The sequence below is a fragment of the Xyrauchen texanus genome, chromosome 22, assembly GCF_025860055.1.
Source record: "Xyrauchen texanus isolate HMW12.3.18 chromosome 22, RBS_HiC_50CHRs, whole genome shotgun sequence".
NCBI lineage: Eukaryota > Metazoa > Chordata > Actinopteri > Cypriniformes > Catostomidae > Xyrauchen > Xyrauchen texanus.
In genome coordinates this window covers 2,182,684-2,204,161 of record NC_068297.1, presented here as the reverse complement: position 1 = coordinate 2,204,161, position 21,478 = coordinate 2,182,684, and the positions used below count along the sequence as shown (strand labels likewise).

Genomic DNA, 21,478 nt, shown 5'->3' with positions numbered 1-21,478 from the left:
GGGTTTCTGAAGGGTTTGAGGTTGTGAAGGTTTAAGCAAGCATCAGTAGTACATCTGTTCTGGATGTTCTTGATGTACAATTTTTTTATAATTGTTTTAATCTCCTTAAAATATCATTGGCATCTCCCCCAGAGCATCTGTTTAACTGAGTCATGACATTTTAATTTCTCATTTAATCATCAAGATTTACATCGTTTACCAGTGCACATGAGTCCCAACTGTCTGGAGGACATTTATGTTATCTGAAGCACTTTAAGGTCATCATCCCAAGTTACCTCATTTACTTAATTAATAAACGCTTTTACAGTTTAGGTGGAGGTACATTCTAATTCTATGGAGCATTTTATTGCCCCCAAAATTTGCAATTGAGTGCCTTTTTTTTCACATGATATGCTCATGTGCAACTTTGGGATTTTGTTGCTCACTGTGGTTTTTTTACACTTGATTCTATTTGTTCAAGCATTGGTTCTGCCGTGTCTCAGAGAGCACTCAGCACATCAGAGCTTGATTGTGGAGTCGTTGCGATTGGTTATAATTACCTGCTGGCAGCTGATCGAGTGGAACACACCTGTTGCACAGCTGCATGCACCAGGAGTGACGCTTGTAGGAGAACACATGAGATAGTAGATCTGCTTCTACCTGAACAGCTTTTCCAAACCAATGTCTAATTTCTGGCCAAAATCTAAGGCAGCATTGCATGTGTCCTTCAGAGTTAAAGCAGCAGCCATTGAAAGCGTTGCAACAAGCACAGTCAAAACTGTCGTTAGAAATGAGTGGTGGATCAGTGTGGGCGATCAATGTCCGATATTATGCCAATAATACAATTTAATCAGGGCTGGACTGGGAAGAGGAATCGGCTTGGGATTTTACGTAGCAACTGGCCCAAAAGATGTTGAGCGGGGGTTGGGGGGGGGGGCTGTTGAGCCAAAAGTTGTTGCGTGCAGAAGGGGGGTGTTCGCTGTCCTTTTCTGCATATCGCGCTGCCGTTTCTTGGTTCGTTCTGCATAACACGGCAGGTCATTTTAGCTAATCGTGGCCCACTCGGCATGTTTCGTGGCTGACCCAACGGCCCGCTCGGTTCTCCCGATGGCCAGTCTGCCCATGATCGGCATCAAAGTGCATCTGCCAACTGGGAAAATGCCCGGTACGCCAGATTACCAGTCCAGCCCTGAATTTAACGATTAAGACCTATGCAAAATTGCTACAATTAAAATAAGACATTTTTTAAAACAGCATTTACTCAAGGTCCTCTGAAAATATTTGAAAGCAAATAATCAGGTGCCGGTTGCATAAACATAGCAATTAACTGAAGACTGCATCTAACAATTAGTTTGACTAGCTAAAGACGCCATAGAAAGCCTGTTGCATAAAACAAGCTCACAGTTGTCTTTAGTAAGACGGTGTAATTTGCATTGCATTGTGGGAAAAATAAGACACTGAACAGCTTAAAAAAAAATGGCCGACAGTGGACGCTCAATACATTTTTTATTCGCTGAGAATATTTGCTTATTAGAGGACTACAATGCTTCAAAATGTATTTTAATGAACACATTTAGTGATTTAACCCAAATAATTAAAAACACAACATTTTGTTACCATTTTTGAAGTCAATGTCTTCAACCAAGTCTCAACTCAAGCCCCTTTCAGCCCCCACTGGCTCAGCTGACAAAACAAAACAAACAAAAGTTAGCCTGAGGTGTGCTGTCTTACATTTTGGTCTTTAATTAGACTGAAGTTTTTATGCAATTGACTGAAAAAATTAAGACCACATTTTAGACGACTAACTAGTAAGACTAGTCTAAAACAGTTTTATGCAACCGGCCCCTGTTCTACCTCATGAAGCCAAAACGTTGCAACTACACATTTGATAGAAATTCAGTTATTAATTAAATCGAGTCTCATAAATTTTTGCAAAGCCAAGGCCCCCCAAATATAATGGTATCCTTGTGAGGGACCCCCTTTTTATATTCATGTATAAAATCCAATTTTTTACTGTGTGAGAAAAATAGTAAACCAGAAATTATAATCATATATAACACAAAACATATTATATATGTTAATGAAATTAAAAAAATTGCTTTTATATTGCTTTTGTACTAAAGCCAAAATAATTAATTAAAATAGTATCTTAAAAATATTTACTTTGTATTAAGTTTCCACTGTGTCCTTTTTCTTAGAATGTTATTATATGCTCTTATGCGTTCACTCACAAAACGCGAAGAAAATTTTTGCCTCACATTGCTCGCGCGAGATTGGCCGCTTGATTATAAATGTGTGTTTAAACCAAGTGTGCCGCACAAGCCCTCAAAAGTGAAGCCAAAATGTCTCGATCGCCCCCCCGGTGACTGGTCCTAGTATAGGTCATAAGCCCCGCCTCCCCATGTTATTCAACGGGACGTGAGACCAACTAAACAATTAAATTACACTTCACATATCTTTTTTCCAAAGATAGTTTCTGTCATTTACTGTCGTTTCTATCACGTTGATGTCATTTCAAGTGTTTGTTTTCAAAATAAGTTTGTTTTTAGTTATTTGATGCTATAAAACGCTGCTGTGACATCATGATTGACAGCTGTGATTGACAGGTTCTCTGAGCGAAGTAGTCACTGAAGCACCAACTGACTTTTTTTCGGGATCTTCGGAGGACTGAGGAGATTGGAGCTTTAAATGTAACATCTAAATTTCTATAATTAATTATTTCAAACCGTCATAAGTCAAAAGTCAAAAGTGCAGGGGCGTGTGCTTGCGATTGATCCAGCAAGAGTGAGGGTGGGGCCTTGATTTCACGACTTTACTTCCTGCTCACTACTGCGCTGGTCTGGTCCCGAAATCGCAACTGCGCAGACTCAAGTCCCAAGATGTCAGCGCCATATCGGGACACTGGTGGCTTCAGTTCTCACCAATGGAAAAGAGCGAAGGGGCGTCGTCCATCTTTTTTTACAGTCTATGGTTTAAACTCGTGTTCACGCGAGTAACGCAAACCCGTGAGTATTCCCCGTTCTCTTCTGGAAAAGGACAGGATGAGGGGCTTCTACGACTTGGTTCATATTAAAGTACAACCAATAGCTGGTAGTCGCGCATATTTTCAGAACTTACCAGGTAGTCCAACTTCCTTGCTCACGTTCTTCCAAGCAATGTCTTTTATCGTTCGGTCTCTGTACATGTATGACGTTGTGTCATACAATTCCGGGTGCCCACACACCGCTACAACAATGTTTACATCCATTTTTCCCGATTTCTTCTGCTACTACGGCAGTGACATCCATACAATCTCAATGCTGATAGGCTTTCGCGGCAACGCGTCAAGCAAATTTCTCGCTCGAGTTGAAAAATTTGAACTAGCACGAATACGCTAATGAAGCGATTTTGCACGTTCGAGTCGCGTCTATTCGCATCTTTGCGTTGATTTTGTATGTAATCGTGCCGCGCGATATGCTTGCTTCGTGTTGTATGTGAACACACCATTAGAGTAATGTTAATGTAACATTTCACAATAAATATTGTTCTAAAGCAGCTTCTCTGAGAAAATGTCCTCATAACTTCCAGCGAGCAAGCTAAAACCGCTAGACACATTTTTGACATTTTTTAGCACTAACGCCTCACAGCAAGAAACCGTCACACCCGGGTTTGAGTCCTGGCTCAACTGAGCCTTTCTGTGTGGAGTTTGCATGTTCTCCCCGTGTTCGTGTTGGTTTCCTCTGGGTCCCCCCTAGTCCAAAAAGACATGCTGGTTATGTTAATTGGAGACCCTAATTTGCCCGTAGGTGAGAGTATGAATGTGTATGTCTGTGTGTGTTGCCCTGTGATGGCCACCTGTCCAGGGTCTTTCCCTGCCTTTGGCCCGGGACAGCTGGGATAGGCTCCAGCACTACCTGTGACCCTGCAAAGGACAAACCGCAATGGATGGATGTTTAATCTCATGATTTCCAACCACTCTTTAAAAAGCGCAATAAAACATATTTATTTTCTTTTCTTACTTTTTGGTCCCCGAACCCTCTCAAGGAGCCTTGAGAGGAATGAAGAATATCCTATAGATACTGTTCTGGGTGTGTAATGCATCTGCGTAGTGTTTTTCATCAGCTTCAGGTGCTTGGCAGCTCAGAAGGTGTCTTTAATGTACAGATAGAAGAGCTCGTGGGAATGGTTGTGGATGAAATCACAACAACAGTTAAGCAGCTGTAAAGAGGCTTAGTGGCTTATTCGGAGATGTTTGACGGCACTGAGGCATTATTCTGTTCCCTCAGGAAGCCAAGCTCAGAGAGCTGCTGGATGTGGGGAATCTTGTGGGGCGGATCGAGAACCGGATGTTGACGGTTGTGACGGGACCCGACATGGTCAACATCCAATACCTGAACTTCATGGCCTTCCAGGAGGACGTCACCAAGGTATGTCCATTAGCATTCATGATGTACACTGCCTTTAAACATTTAATAGTGAGTGTATCGCGATGTGTTCCTCTCATTGAGGTACTTCTACAGTATTCATTTCGGTCAGGGTACTTGACCCGATTTGCTTTAATGAAAATGATTTTTTTTCCGCTTCTGATTTGTCATCCATACAGGAGTGGGCAGAAGAGCTATTTAGTCTGGCGTCCAACCTACTCGCTCAAAACATGGGCAGAGAAACGTGTCTGGAAAAAGTGTGAGTACCTGTACATGTATTAAATCAGTTAGTGTTCACCTGCCCAGACTTTTTTTCTGCTTGTTGCATTACTATTTATGGCATTAAAAAATGTTGTGCTTTGAGTCATAATATATACATATATATATATATACAGTATATAATAATAAAAATAATAATAATTCTTTACACTTGTATAGCAATTTTCTAGGCACTCAAAATGCTTTATATAGTATAGGGGAAATCTCCTCAACCACAACCAGTGTGCAGTAACCACCTGGATGATGCGACGGCAGCCATAGTGCACCAGAACGCACACATCCAGTATAGACACACATGCACACACACACACACACACACACACACTCATACACACACACGCACGCACACACACTCATACACACACACACACACACTCACACTCACACACACTCACACACATAAACCCATACATACACACACACACACACACTCACACATACGCACACGCGCACACACACTCACACATACACAAACACACACTCATACACGCACACACACTCATACACAAACACACACTCATACACACACACACATACACTCACACACACTCAGACACACACACACTCACACACACAAACCCATACATACACACACACACACACACACACACATTCATACACACACATACACATACACTCACACACACACACTCACACACACACACACACACACACACTCATACTCTCACACACACACACACCCACTCATACTCTCTCACACACACATACACACACACACATACATATATAAACACACACACACACACACACATACATATATAAACACACACACACACGTACATATATAAACACACACACACACACAAACACACATACATATATAAACACACACACACAAACACACATACATATATAAACACACACACACACACACACACACACACATAGTGTACTGTATATTGCTGAAATGAAGCTTTAAAATTCTTTTAAAAAATGTCTTTATATTTTACTGGCTATTAATCCCCCCCCCACCCCCCCGAAAAATATTACATTTCCATAATGCACAAAAATCTCATTCACAATACTTTAATGTTGATTTTATGTAAATGTACATTTTAAGACTTACAGTAAGGTTCTGTTTGTTAACATCAGTTAATACATTAGTATAATGAACTAACAATGAACAATATATCCAATAAATATATATATATGAATATATTTTTTTTTACATAATTAATTCATCTTTATTAATGTTAATAATTATAATAAAATGGTAAAAATGAAATGAACTTTTACCAAGATAAATAAGTGCTAAAAAAAACTAATATCGTTTATTGTTTGTTCATTTTAATGAATGCAATCTTAATGTAAAGTGTAACCAAAAAATAATTAAAATCTATCACCGTATTTTTTTATTTAATTTTTATTGTATGCAAAAATGACAATATTACAGCACTCAGAATCTAATCTGAGTCACTTTTGAGAATAATGAAAATGACAAAATAACAAAAAAGTAAAACATTCAGAGATAAGACAATACTGGGAAGTATACTTAATTGTCATGACTTTTAAATGTCATAATTTTTAATAATTTCACAGAGCTAAAAATCTTAATGGTCCTCATTTTCTTAAAGGTGCACTCACTAATGTTTTCCCTCATTTAAAAAGTTTTACTCCTAAAGAAATGAATAGTAATTTTGAAACATGTGTATAAAATCAGTGCTGGAGCAGGGGGGGGCCCTCATGGGGGGCGTCACACGTCCAGCCGAATACAACTTGCTTAATCTCAGCAACTGCTCTTTTATTGGACTCTTCCATTTATGGATTAAATGAATCCCGGTTTACTGTGCATTGTGAATTTCTACAACTGGTAACTGGAGACGACTGCGTTTGAATGATGCAGCATCCAGGCCACTAGGTGTCAGTGTAAGCCATACTTTGAAATACTTCAAAACATGTCTGAGTGCACATTTAATGCTAAATATCATTCTTAATTTGAACTCTTGTGCCCTGGACATGTTTTTGTGAGATTTGCCCATGAATCTTGTTTTCATTAAACTGTTTTTTTCATCACCAGTTACACGAGACTCAAGCTGCAGCCCAATCAAGAGGGGCGAATCCCTGTGAAAAAGTAAGAGAACTGTTTTCACCTCTAACTCTCGCGATACATCCGAAAGCGAGACTCTTGCTAGATTTTAATCCTCCAAATATTTCCCTCTCTTTTTTCAAGCATATTCCGTATGTTTTCGGCTGACCGTAAGCGTGTGGAGACGGCGCTGGAGAGCTGTAATCTTCCATCTGGCCGGGTGAGCATATGTGCAGATAATCACTCCAGATCCCTGCTGGAAGACAGGAAGTCATCATGTTTCTACAGGAAGTGACTGTATCTCCTTTACAGAAAATGTGTCCAATTGAATCAAAGTGCACTGACATTTGAGATTGACAATTGGCATCTTTTTTCATTCATTAAAAACCTTAACTTAACCTTGTGCTGTGCATAGCAAAATTGTCACATTTATTATAAAACTATTTATCAACTCTATCTTTAGCAATACATGCTTTTATAAAGCAGCATAAAATAATAGAGCAAATTAACAAATTTTTTGAACTGAAAAAGACATCTCTCTTGTTTTTACAGGCACACATCCAAATTATTTAAGCAGTTTATAACTAATTTATAACTACTTTATGACTACTTTATAACTACTTTGACTATATAACTACATTATAACTACTTTATAACTACTTTGACTACTTTATGACTACTTTATAACTACTTTATAACTACTTTGACTACTTTATGACTACTTTATAACTACTTTATGACTACTTTATAACTACTTTATGACTACTTTATAACTACTTTAACTACTTTATGACTACTTTATAACTACTTTAACTACTTTATAACTACTTTGACTACTTTATAACTACATTATAACTAATTTATAACTACTTTATGACTACTTTATAACTACTTTGACTACTTTATGACTATAACTACTTTGACTACTTTATAACTACATTATAACTACTTTATAACTACTTTGACTACTTTATGACTACTTTATAACTACTTTATAACTACTTTGACTACTTTATGACTACTTTATAACTACTTTATGACTACTTTATAACTACTTTAACTACTTTATGACTACTTTATAACTACTTTGACTACTTTATAACTACATTATAACTACTTTATAACTACTTTGACTACTTTATAACTAGATTATAACTACTTTATAACTACTTTGGCTACTTTATGACTACTTTATGACTACTTTATGACTACTTTATAACTACTTTATAACTACTTTATAACTTCTTTATGACTACTTTATAACTACTTTATGACTACATTTCCTTTTTATTTCCATTCCTTGTTTTACAGAGTTTTCCTCACTGGGGGCTTGAATATTTTCAGAGATAATATAAATGAGAAATCTTTAAAAAATCTAGTTGATTTAACATTTAGTCATCGAGCAGACTCTTTCATTTAAAATGAATTACAAATTAGGAACATTACAAGCAATTTGGTAAGACTTGTATTTATTAACATTAGTTAATGCATTAGGTAAAACTAACTAACAATGAAAAATATATTTGATTTATCTTTGTTGATGTTATTTAAACTGTTGATACACAATTTCACCACACTCGGGAGTGACGTCACACTGTTTACATTTAATATATAATTTACCGTCTATAAATGTAATGAATGTTAACACATGATACATCTTTTCAAAGGTCAAAGGGTTCAACATTGATATCCGATCTCTGTTTCATGACAGCAATCCTCCAGAAACAGCAATTGAGTTATTTGTGCAGGAGTACAAATGAAAACATGCGATATCAAAACAGGACTTTTATTATGAAAACATGCGATATCAAAACAGGACTTTTATTATGAAAACATGCGATATCAAAACAGGACTTTTATTATGAAAACATGCGATATCAAAACAGGACTTTTATTATGAAAACATGCGATATCAAAACAGGACTTTTATTATGAATACATGCGATATCAAAACAGGACTTTTATTATGAAAACATGATCGCCAGATGAATCCAGTTCAACACACTTGAGTCAATCGTCCATGACAAGCGTTCATCGCACTTTTTGTCCATAAGAGTAATAAATGTGAGAAATATTGATATATTCTCCATTGTTTACATGAGATCTCGCCTTCGTCATCGTTCTTCATCAAACTGCAATCTGAGCAGCATTCATGTTGTAAAACTGTTTATGATCTGATATATTAGAGTCCCATAAACAAAACAAGCCCGTCTCCAAAGTCTATTTTTAAAAATGTGGCATTGTTTTATTCATAATAGTCGAGCAGTGCCGTCAGATTTAGTGTCGTCTTGAGAGGCGGAGCTTAATTTTACTCTGAACACTTCCAGAGATTTTACAGACATTAAAGCTGCAGGAACTCATTTATTATTAAATCATTTTCAGATTTGAAACGTAACTTCTTTAGACTCGAGACTTTGAGAACATTGTATTTCTGGAGTGTCTTGGCACTTTTATTATTGATTTATTTACATTATAAAAACATGTTCAGCACAAAATATTTCCATTACTATAAACTTCAGCTTATCTAACTTTAAAAAATAACAACATATATTAATTCTGAAACTTGAGAAATAAACCCCAAATTGTCTTCTTTCAAAAGACACTACAACTGTGTCCGTACTCCAAAGGGTCCCGTAAATACAACCATTTAAGTTCAGGTATGTCATTGTCATGGATTAAGCTTAAAAAGGGGGCGTATCAGAAACAATGTGGTCATTATTATTTCATGTTAGTTCAGATTAGTGCATTAATTCATGTTATCAGAGTTAATGCAATAATTAAAATGAACAATTTAAAGCTTTTTTCCACAGATTTTGTTTAGACTTTAAAATGTCATGTTGTGTAACCATCAAGTATAATTTATTGAAATACTTTCTTTGCACCTTGAATATACGCGAGTATGTATAACTTAATCGATCATTTCAACAAAGTTTTTAAACATATTTTTTAAGGTAAATTATTTAGACGTTTTGTAAGGGTTAAACCATTTGTCCTGAACACAGTGTGCCTTTTCATTAAAATGTCAAAATATATTGTTTATATTTGTTTTATTATTATTTCACACAGTCATGAGGGTCTAAAGGGGTCCAGTTTGTATTTCTGTTTTTATTTTTTATTTATTTTTATTTTTTTTGTCACATAAAAAACAAAATGACATGACAAAATGTTTTTTAAATATAACAATATTACTTATCACACAGAACATTATCAAAATGACTTCTATGCAATACACCTCTAGTATCATGTTTTTAATGATGCAGTTTTGCATATTTTATAAGATTAGACCAAAAAATTTAAATGAGACAAAAATGAGCTGCACGTCATTGACCCAATACAGTGTAAATATGGTCCACGTCCTAATGTAATGATCATTATAATCACTCTCAATGGCCGACTCCCGATAACAATGTATGGATGCTATATTACTCAATGTGGTAACCCAGAAACCACTTTGTCTTTGTTTTCTGTGTAAAGCTCATTGCAAACCTGCTGTTAGAGTTATTCTGCTTCACTTACGTGTGCGGTGTAAAACAGACCTTACATGTTCAATTCCAGCGAGAAGTGAAGTCCATTTGTTTGCATTATTGTTTTAAAGCTAATCTAAAGGTTGAGTGGTGGCCACGGGAGATTTTCGTTATGTTAAAAGGCCTCAGGGGACTTCACAGAGAATGGTGTGCAGCTAATGAGAAATGATCATCGTGTTATTTGGGCTGACCTCCGCATCTGACTCACTCGCATTCAGATCCTTTCATGTGTGTTTATATATATATATTGACCAACAGAGCATTAATCAGCTGCCGGCTTTGGCACTGCCATCCAGACTGAAAGCATCACTTGAATATCTTGAATGTTTAATACGAGAGAAGGATGTCTAACAGCGTACGGTTGAGATTGAGTAATATTTGCTCTGCGACAGCTTCGTCCATTTTTGGGTTTCAGATGTAATTTGATTGATAGATGCGATTAATAGATTCAAAGGTTTGATGGATTCGTCGGCACACAGACACGTAACACTGGTGTAAGACTGAAGAGTCATTATTAAAACCTGTCTGAACTTTGTAAGATAAATATATGAATATGAATTGCAGTGTTTGTGTGTTCTTCTTCATCCACACAGAATGACTCAATCCCGCTGGAGGATTTAACTCATGAAGTTTACAAATCATTCATCAATAACCTCTGCCCACGATCTGAGATCAACCAAATCTTCGCCGATCTGTAAGTCTTCATCAAATCAGTTTCTCTGGAAATGTTTTCAGATCGATAACGATATATGATGTTGCTTCCATGTTAATCTGAGTTTTTGGCCTAACCAGCTAATACGTGGTTTCTTCGGAAAATAAAAAAAGTGTACTAATTTTCTCACCTACAATAACTGGAGGATGCTACAGTGGACGTGTTTATTGATAATGTGTAGTGTTAAACATGCTTTTTTTTAAAATGGTATAGAAATAGCAACCAGTATATCAGTAGTTAATTTAATTTAATTTAATTTAATTTAATTTAATTTAATTTAATTTAATTTAATTTAATTTTATTTTATTTTATTTTATTTTATTTTATTATTTTATTTTAATTTAATTATTTTAATTTAATTTATTTTAATTTCATAATTTGTATTTCATTGAATTTGGTTATTTTTATTTAATTTAATTATTTTATTTTATTTTTATTTTATTATTTTTATTTAATTTAATTATTTTTATTTAATTTATTTTTATTTAATAATTTGTATTTAATTTAATTTAGTTATTTTTATTTTATTTAATTATTTTATTTTATTTGTATTTTATTATTTTTATTTAATTTAATTTAATTATTTTGATTCATTTTAATTTTATTTTTAATTATTTTTATAAAATTATTTTTTTTATTATATTTTAATTTATATTAATATTATTTTATTTTATTGTTATTGTAACTTATTGGTTGTTTAATATTTAGCTGTTTTATTATTTATAAATGACTTGTTTTTTATATAAATCATTTATTATGTTGCAAATTTGTATTTTTAAATATATATATATTGTCTTATGAATAACAAGTGAAGTGACTAATTTAAATTTCACAAGTTTTAAATCAGATATGACTGACAGTAATGTCTTTGATTCATGTGATTCATTAAGTGAGTAACTGCATAATTGGATTCAGTTAGTTTGTTGAGCGAAGGATTCGTTAGACTGATTCAAACCATTAACTTGTGAGTTGGTGAGTCGTTTAAAATGATTCATTCCAAAGAACTGGTTCATAAGAGTCATTTGGAATGGTTCATTAAAAGGACTGGTTCATAAGATTCATTTGGAATGGTTCATTAAAAGTACCGGTTCATAAGAGTAATTTGGAATGGTTCATTAAAAGTAACAGTTCATACGAGTCATTTGGAATGGTTCATTAAAGGGCGATTCATACGAGTCATTTGGAATGGTTCATTAAAAGGACCGGTTCATACGAGTCATTTGGAATGGTTCATTAAAAGGACCGGTTCATAAGAGTCATTTGGAATGGTTCATTAAAAGGACCGGTTCATAAGAGTCATTTGGAATGGTTCATTAAAAGGACCGGTTCATAAGAGTCATTTGGAATGATTAATTCCAAAGAACTGGTTCATAAGAGTCATTTGGAATGATTCATTCCAAAGAACTGGTTCATAAGAGTCATTTGGAATGGTTCATTAAAAGGACCAGTTCATAAGTCATTTGTTCGGCAATTGGACTATTCTAGTCGTGCATTGCATGTTTGTTTTTGATTGCAGCCAGCGAACATAACGCAATGGAATTACATTATTTCACGGCAGCCACTGCTGAACAGATGTGATGTGATTGATGTGTTGTTGTGGAGGCGATCAGATGCAAATGTGTACCACAGTGTGACATTACAAGAGAACGACTCATTTTGGCAGCTTGTTCAACAAATGCTCTTTTTCCAAGCGAGGAGGAAGTTTTGAGTTTTGAAACGTACGATTTTATGGTACAATGACCATAAATCAAAATGACCATATGTCAAAAAATAATGGAAAATGTGATTCTTCGTGTAATGACCCCTATAAGAGTATTGCATCGCTCCTCTCGCATCACCTGTATCGAAATACGTCGCGAGTCGAGCCTCCCATGCGCTGCGCATGAGGAACGCTATTTGAATGACTCCATTAGGATGCTACCATAGAAGAAACAACAAGGCAGCTCACTAAGTTTTGCAACAGACCCATTATGCATGCTTGACAAAGACCTGTTTCAGGATTTTTTCAAAGTCCCTTAACCAAGATCAATATTTCAGACTGTTTCTCATCCTGAAGCTTTCAAGCTACATCCACTAAACTTGGCACAGACCTTCAGACTGTTCTTACTCAAGTTGCTCTGACTTTTCTAACTAATCAGAACTACGGTTTTCACACAGCGGGCGATCAAACCTCTTCAAAATCCCAAGAGACTTGCAATAACGGATCGTTCAAACAGGCCAAAACTACTCTTTGAAATGTAAACAAGGCCTTTAATCTGCTTTAACTCTCTCTCTCTCTCTCTCTCTCTCTCTCTCTCTCTCTCTCTCTCTCTCTCTCTCTCTCTCACGCTCTCTCTCTGTTTCTTGCCTTGTTTCTATCCATCTATGACTTTTAAACTTGATTAACCTGTTAAACTCTTAGACCAGGCTTTGTCAGGCCATCATCAATCATTTATCTCTCTTTCTCTTTATTCAGTGGTGCGAAGAGCAGAAACTATCTCACCATGGATCAAATGACCGACTTTATAAACAACAAACAGCGAGACCCTCGACTCAATGAGATCTTGTACCCTCCACTGAAGCCCGACCAAACCCAACTGCTCATGGATAAATTTGAGCCCAACCCAGGAATGATCCAGAAAGGTCTGTTTGAAACTAGTTCTTTAATACATTTGCTCGAAATGAAAGTTCTGTCATTGTTTACTCGCACCACGTCATTCCAGACCTGTATGACTTTATCTGTGGAACACAAAAGTTTTCGGGTGACTTCGGAAGACTTTTAATATAGTGTGCAAGTGACATGGAATACTTGGGACTATTATATGGTGTGACATCAGTTGGTAGAGCAGTTTGGCCACTAATCACAGGGTTGGTGGTTCGATTCCCGGCCCTCACGACTCCACATGCCGAAGTATCCTTGGGCAAGACACTGAACCCATAGATGCTCCCAATGGCAGGCTAGCACCTTGCAATGAATGTGTGTGTGTGTATGGGTAAATGAGTCACAGTGTAATGCGCTTTGAATACCGTTAAGGTTAAAAAGGCACTATATAAGTGCAGATCATTTACCATTCCATTTTGGAGTTTTTGGGATGTGGAATGATCATTGTTTGAAAAAGAGATGCGTAAAGAGTCTTTAACATTTCTCATTTTGTCGGGGCCTTGGTATCTCAGCGAGTATTGATGCTGACCGTCACCACTGGAGTCGTGAGTACGTATCCAGGGTGTGCTGAGTGACTCCAGCCAAAAAAAGCAACCAAATTGGCCCGGTTGCTAGGGAGGGTAGAGTCACATAAAGTAACCTCCTCGTGGTGGTGATTAGTGGTTCTTGTTCTCAATGGGGTGTGTGGTGAGTTGTGTGTGGATCGTGGAGAGTAGCATGAGTCTCCACATGCTGTGAGTCTCCGGTGTCATGCACAACGAGTCACGTGATAAGATGCGCAGATTGACGGTCTCAGACGCGGAGGCAACTGAGACTTGTCCTCCGACACCCAGGTTGAGGTGAGTAACCGCACCACCATGAGGACCTACTAAGTAGTGGGAATCGGGCATTTCAAATTGGGAAAAAAGGGGATATATATGTCTCATTTTGTGTTCCATGAAAAAATAAGAGCATACAGATTTGGAACAACATGAGGGCGAGTATTCCTTTCAGTAAATGGTTTAGTCTTCCAGAACAGACTATTGACTCTCTGGATCATGTTGTCTCCGTATCGCCTCGGCGCTGGTAATCCAAGGTTGACATATGCCGCAGTGTAACCAAAGAGCAGAATTAGCTCAGATTGGTGGTGTTTATATATTGGCCACTGATAGACAGCTTGAATATAATTGTTTATCATGATTAGTTGTGTAGGATTAAATATTGTGTATTTTGCATTACGCTCCCATGAGGTGTCACATTCATATAAGAGCAAGATGTCATATTACTAATATGAAATCTAAACTCATTCAATTTATGCACCCAACTTTATTGAAAAGGTTGATTTATTTTTAAGGTATATTGGCCAGTTGTGAATGCCTTGGAATTAAATTTGTATTTTTTTTATTGCAATTCTATGTAAGCGTTCCCCACCTTTCTCTTAAGTTTCATTTCCATAGCAACAGTAGCTCCCGCGCTGCAGTCCTTGCCTTCCAAGGCTGCAGTCAAGCCAGTTTATTTATGTCTCTCAGAGCGCAAGGCTCCACGGGCAAACTGGAGATCAGGTCACTGGATGATAATGTGCGGGAAGCCGTTAGTTTGTGACTGGTGACTGATTAGACACATTTGAGTCCAGAGGGTCCCGTGATGGGGACAGATGAGGAGGATCATTGGGCTATTTAGCTTGTGGATCTCGCATGACACCTTCCTGTCATATGGATTACCAACTCTATTTTCTCAGTTCAATCTCAGAGACAGGCAGGGGACAGACGAACGCCCAATGCTACCATGGTCTGCATTGGCAGGATTAGATTGTTTCCAAGTGATCATTTTCAGAATTCCTTAAATTGATGTTGAAAACTTGATTCATGTTGTCTGAAACAAATCTGAAAAGCATCTTTAACCAGGCTTTTTTGGAGCTTTACTGGTCTTTCGGCCTAATCAAGCTAGTTTAAGCAGGTTTAGCTGGTCTCTAAGCCTAACCACCCTGGTCTAAGATGGATTAGCTGGTCTCTTAGCCTATCCATGCTGGTTTAACTCGTCCTCCAGATGGGTCAAGCTGGTTTAGTATGGTTTAGCTGCTCCTACATCCTGGCCAAGCAGGTTTAAGATAGTTTTGCTGGTCTCGCAACCTGGCATTCGAAAACCAGTATTTTAAAAACGCTGGTCTATGATGGTTTAGCGGGTCTCTCATCTTGATCATGCTACTTTAAATTGGTTTAACTGGCCTTCCAGCCTAGTCAAACATGTTTCAGCTGGTGTAGCTAGTTTTCCAGCCTGGCCACGCTGGTTTAAGCTGGTGTTGCTGGTCTTACATCCTGGCTAAGCTTGTGTTATGCTCGTTTAGCTGGTCTTCCAGCCTAGCCAAGCAGATTTAAGATGGTTTAGCTTGTCTTTCAGCCTGGCGTTTTTAAACCAATATCTTAAGATGCTGGTTTAAGATGGTTTAGCTGGTTTTTCAGCCTGACCATGCTGGTTTAAGCTAGTTTATCTGGTCCTTCAGCCTTATCAATCTGGTTTAAGCTGATTTAGCTTGTTTTTCAGCATAATCACTCTGGTTTAAGATGATTTTGCTGCCCTTACAGCCTGGTAAAGCTGGTGTTCTGCTGGTTTGGCTGGTTTTAAGATGGTCTGTCAACATGGTCAAACTGGGTTAAGATAGTTAACTGGTCTCTCAGCCTGGCTAAAATAGTTTATCTGGTATCTGTATATATCTGGTATATTAGGATGGTTTAGTGGTCTCTCAGCATGTCAAACTGGTTTAAGTTGGTTTAGCTGGTCCTCCAGCCTTGTCAACCAGGTTTAGTCTAGTTTAGCTGGTCTCACAGCCTGACCATGCTGGTTTAGGATGGTTTATTTGGGCTAGCCTGACCAGCAGACCAGCTGGTCTTTTAACTTGACTAGACATTTAGTATGGTGTAGCTGCTCTTACATCCTGGCCAAGCAGGTTTAAGATGGTTTTGCTGGTCTCTCAACCTGGCATTCGAAAACCAGTATTTTAAAAACGCTGGACTAAGATGGTTCAGCGGGTCTCTCATCTTGATCATGCTACTTTAAATTGGTTTAACTGGCCTTCCAGCCTAGTCAAACATGTTTCAGCTGGTGTAGCTAGTTTTCCAGCCTGGCCACGCTGGTTTAAGCTGGTGTTGCTGGTCTTACATCCTGGCTAAGCTTGTGTTATGCTCGTTTAGCTGGTCTTCCAGCCTAGCCAAGCAGTTTTAAGATGGTTTAGCTTGTCTTTCAGCCTGGCGTTTTTAAAACAATATCATAAGATGCTGGTTTAAGATGGTTTAGCTGGTTTCTCAGCCTGACCATGCTGGTTTAAACTAGTTTATCTGGTCATTCAGCCTTATCAATCTGGTTTAGGCTGAAAAACAAGCTAAACCAGCTTATCTTGTCCTGTTCTCGCCACTTCATTGTCCCTTTAACTTGGGGGCACAATGACATTTAAGACATTTGCTGAATTATTTCAGGCGTGGTTATTGTAGTCTTTAAAACCCATTTGACTCCCCTCGTCACAGACAGCAAGGTGGTTTGTGTTATTTTCAGTGTGCAAATCAACGGCTGTTTGCGTTTGAGTGACAGAAAATGCTGCGGTCATGACTGAGCTCACCCTGAAACATTTCATTGAGTCTGAACAACAGCTTTCTGCTCTTAGAAAGGGCCACGGTTAATTGCCTTCCGAGCTCTGCAAAGAATAGGTTTAATTAATGTAAACTGCTGGTGAGAATTAGTCACAAGGGACGTTTGCCCCCCTTGTCTTCCTTTCAACTGTGATTGCTGTTTAGGGAACACTGATCTTCCAGCGAGTCTAATTTGAAGTCTGTTTGCCACTGAAGTGCTAATTTACTCAATGAGACAAGTTGTTACTTTAGGGGCAAAATGGAGAAACAGAGTGAAAATATTCTGTTCTGGGGTAAGATAAACACGCTTTAATGGATCCGTTTCATGGACTAATAGTTATAAATGTAACTAGTTCTCTTGAAACTGCATTCACAATGCATTTAACATCTGTATTGTGACACATTTCTGAGTGAAATATATTATGATTATATATGACTAATTATAATGCATTACATATAACATTCTGAATTGTGTAACAGGGCAGATCTCCGTGGAGGCTTTCGGCAGGTACCTGATAAGTGAAGAAAACAGTGTGATTCCTCCAGAGAAACTGGACCAGAGTGAAGACATGACCTTCCCCCTGTCTCATTACTTCATCAACTCCTCGCACAACACATACCTCACAGGTAACACAACCCCAATCTCAAACAAATCGTCTGTCTGTCTGTCTGGTTTTTCAATTCGGCAATTCTATTCTTCACCGGCACTTGATAACGGTGTGTTTTTGTGTCTCTGTGTGTGTTAGCGGGTCAGCTCGCAGGTAGCTCCTCTGTTGAGATGTATCGACAGACACTGTTGTCTGGCTGTCGCTGTGTGGAGCTCGACTGCTGGAAGGGTCGTACAGCAGAGGAGGAACCCGTCATCACTCACGGCTTCACCATGACTTCTGAGATCTCCTTCAAGGTGAACTAAACCCTCCACAGACACACTTAAGGGGATTTCATGAGTGCTCTCAGTGAAGTGGTGCTTCACTTTTATATTATGCTTTATATTCTGCCTTTGGACACATTTCTGTAAGAGACCTTGTAGACTCACACACTGCCTACCCCAGGCGCATCCGTTGACATCATGTGACGCAACGGCTTGAGGCTGTCTACTCTGGACGCATGTGTAGCGCAAAATGAAACAAGAGACCCGTTTACTATCGGTGCGACGAGCCGCAACAGACCCGTCCAGTGTAGACAGCATCATTGATTATAATGTGTTCCGTTGCTTTTAACACAACGTGCCACACTGCTCGCATCAGGTGTCGACACGGTGTTGCTAAAAATATTAATCAGCATACCAGTAACATTTCTATACATCCTCAACACAAGATACATTTACATTTATAAGCAAAATACATATTAAGGATTGCTTTCAGAAAATGAATCTCTAATGTAAGTGTACTTTGTGTTGTTGCACTGGCAGATTTGAGGGATTTAGTACACCACAGTTCAGTTTAGATTTGTTTGTTTTTTAGCTTCCTTTCTACTTGTTTTAATTTTGATTTTATCTTTTGTTTCCTTTCATTTCCATTTGTTTTGTTTTGTTTGCATTCTTGCTTTTGTTCCTTACATTTCCATTTTTTTTGTTTCCATTTGATTTCATTTTGTTACATTTTCTTTTTTCGTCTTTTGCTTTTGTTCGATTCATTTCCATTTTTGTTTTGTTTAGTTGCGATCTTTTAGTTTTGCTAGCTTTTCCATTTGTTTTTGTTTTGATAATTTTTGATTTTAGTTTCATATTTCACTTTTGTTCCTTTCATTTCTATTTTTTTTGTTTTGTTAAATTTTCTTTTTTTCGTCTTTTGCTTTTGTTTGCTTTATTTCCATTTGTTTAGTTTAGTTTTGTTTTCATCTTTTGCTTTTGGTCCTTTCATTTCCATTTCCATTTGTTTTTGTTTTGATAATTTTTGATTTTAGTTTCATATTTCACTTTTGTTTGCTTAGTTTTCATTTGTTTTTGTTTTCATTTTGTTTCCATGTTTGCGTTTGTTCTTTTTATTTCCATTTGTTTTGTTTAGTTTTGTTTTCATCTTTTGCTTTTGGTCCTTTCATTTCCATTTCCATTTGTTTTTGTTTTATTGGTTGTAATTTTATTTACATCTTTTTTGTTAGCTTCATTTCCAGTTGATTTCATTTAGTTAAATTTTCATTTTTTCATCTTTTACTTTTGTTCGCTTCATTACATTTTTGTTGTTTTGTTTTCATCTTTCGCTTTGGTTCACTTTGTTTCAATTTGTTTTGTTAGTTTTCATTTTTTTCGTCTTTTGCTTTTGTTCGCTTCATTTCCATTTTTGTTTTGTTTAGTTGCCATCTTTTAGTTTTGCTAGCTTTTCACTTTGTTTTGATAATTTTCATTTTAGTTTCATATTTCACTTTTGTTTGCTTAGTTTTCATTTGTTTTTGTTTTCATTTTGTTTCCATGTTTGCGTTTGTTCTTTTTATTTCCATTTGTTTTGTTTTGTTTACATTTTGTTTAAATATTTTGCTTTTGTTTACTTCGTTTCCATTTGTTTTGTTAGGCTGCAATTTGTTTTCATATTTTGCTTTTGTTAGCTTCATTTCCTTTTTGATTTCATTTTTTTTAATTTTCTCTTTTTCTCGTCTTTTACATTTTATTTAGTTTTAAACTTTTGCCTTTGCTTTCTTTGTTTCCATTTGTGTTTGTTTTGTTTTATTCTCATTTTGTTTTATCTTATAATTAATAAGAGTACATAGTGCAAGTAAAACTATTAAAATATAACAAAATATGTATCCCTATTGGATAAGCTCTGAATTTAATATTGTATTTGCATTATAAAACATTATTGAACAATTTAAATAAACTAAAATACTTTATCAAAATTCTTCACATTCCTATGATTTACCAACAGTTAAGATCTCTGAAGTAAACCAGTTTAAATGAATTATCTTCTTCTATTCCAGGAAGTGATTGAAGCCATTGCGGAGTGCGCTTTTAAAACATCTCCTTTTCCCGTCATCCTGTCCTTCGAGAATCATGTGGACTCGTAAGTGTAGCCGCACGCCTCCCGCAGCCACTGGTACTTTTGTTCCTCAGGGCTGCCTGCAACTATGGCAACAAGGAGTAGAGTGATTACAGGCATCTCTGAAACACATAATTTGTTTGCAGTCATCATTGTCCTCTCGAGAGATGTCACGCACATCAGTGGCTTGAACGCTCGCTTTATTTTCTGCATGAAATCAAAGATGACATGATGTGCGCGCAGTCAGGGAATTTCATTTTATTAACATCACAGGTGCACAAATAGTTTTTTTCCAGGAATAAGATGCACGCAAATGTCTCAAAGCACTCATGTTTTTATTCATTGTTGTAATGAGGATGGCGGTTTAATGACATAGGTCTTTTTGTTTTTATTTTAAATCACAGTCCCAAACAACAAGCCAAGATGGCAGAATATTGCAGATCGATATTTGGGGATGCGCTTTTAACGGAGCCGCTTGAGAAATATCCTGTAAGTTTATTATTTCCAAATCCATTTATAGGTGTTTCTGCAACTGTGAGATATTTGAGACTTTTAGAAGACAAACGTAACTCCCTTTAAAACACTCCTTTCAGTCTCACTGGTGTATTCAATGTGTTTTCTAGTAATGTCCAGAGAGGATATACATGTTATACACAGAAAACTGCTGCCATTGCTTCATGAATAAATGTCGTTTCCACCACAGTCTCATATCATCATTCAATTTTGTTTTGGAATAAAATGGCAGACTCGTTTTATGTATCCTAAATACACAAATATATATATATATATATAAAATAAATAAATAATAAAAAAAAACATTTTCACACATTTTGCATAATTTTACAAAATTACATCTTGGCTGAAAATACTTATATTCATTTTTTTTATTGCTTTCTCCACACATCACATGTCAAATTTCATAATGAGCATGCTCTTTACTGACACGTTCAAAGGGGGGACAACCCTCAAATAGGGGGTCGGGTCGGGGGTCAGGACCCCCTATTTGAGGGTTGTCCCCCTAAAATATCATTAAAATATGTGTATTGTAAATAATATAATGATATATTCTAAAAATAATTGTTTAAGAAATAAAATAATACAAATGCAAACGGGACAACAACAAAAAACCCCTTCAAAAATTGCTCTTGAGAATTGTTATGTTTATTGTCCCCCCCAACATTTTGATGACATTTTCACCCCTGGACACGTTTGTGTCTTTGGTAACCAAGTACACAACTTTTCATAAACCTTCATAAGGGACAAAACTGTTGGTCATTTTGTGACAATAATGCCAAAACTGAGGGGCAGTTTGTGAAAAGGGTATA

At 36.7% G+C, this 21,478-nt stretch overlaps 2 protein-coding genes across 2 annotated transcripts in view; one reads left to right on the top strand and one right to left on the bottom strand.

Annotated features, from left to right (window-relative positions):
• LOC127662459 (thioredoxin-related transmembrane protein 4-like) overlaps positions 1–21,478 on the bottom strand; it is a 115,056-nt gene that overhangs the window by 33,801 nt on the left and 59,777 nt on the right. The window lies entirely within an intron of this gene.
• The window catches only part of LOC127662283 (1-phosphatidylinositol 4,5-bisphosphate phosphodiesterase beta-1), a 77,102-nt gene that overhangs the window by 22,044 nt on the left and 33,580 nt on the right, over positions 1–21,478 (top strand). Inside the window, exons 4-13 of the mRNA XM_052153413.1 lie at positions 4,245–4,385; positions 4,562–4,641; positions 6,700–6,753; positions 6,853–6,928; positions 10,826–10,926; positions 13,400–13,566; positions 17,665–17,811; positions 17,931–18,088; positions 20,095–20,177; positions 20,558–20,642. Of these exons, the coding sequence (XP_052009373.1) occupies positions 4,245–4,385; positions 4,562–4,641; positions 6,700–6,753; positions 6,853–6,928; positions 10,826–10,926; positions 13,400–13,566; positions 17,665–17,811; positions 17,931–18,088; positions 20,095–20,177; positions 20,558–20,642 (1,092 nt within the window). The remainder of the gene's footprint in view (positions 1–4,244; positions 4,386–4,561; positions 4,642–6,699; positions 6,754–6,852; positions 6,929–10,825; positions 10,927–13,399; positions 13,567–17,664; positions 17,812–17,930; positions 18,089–20,094; positions 20,178–20,557; positions 20,643–21,478) is intronic.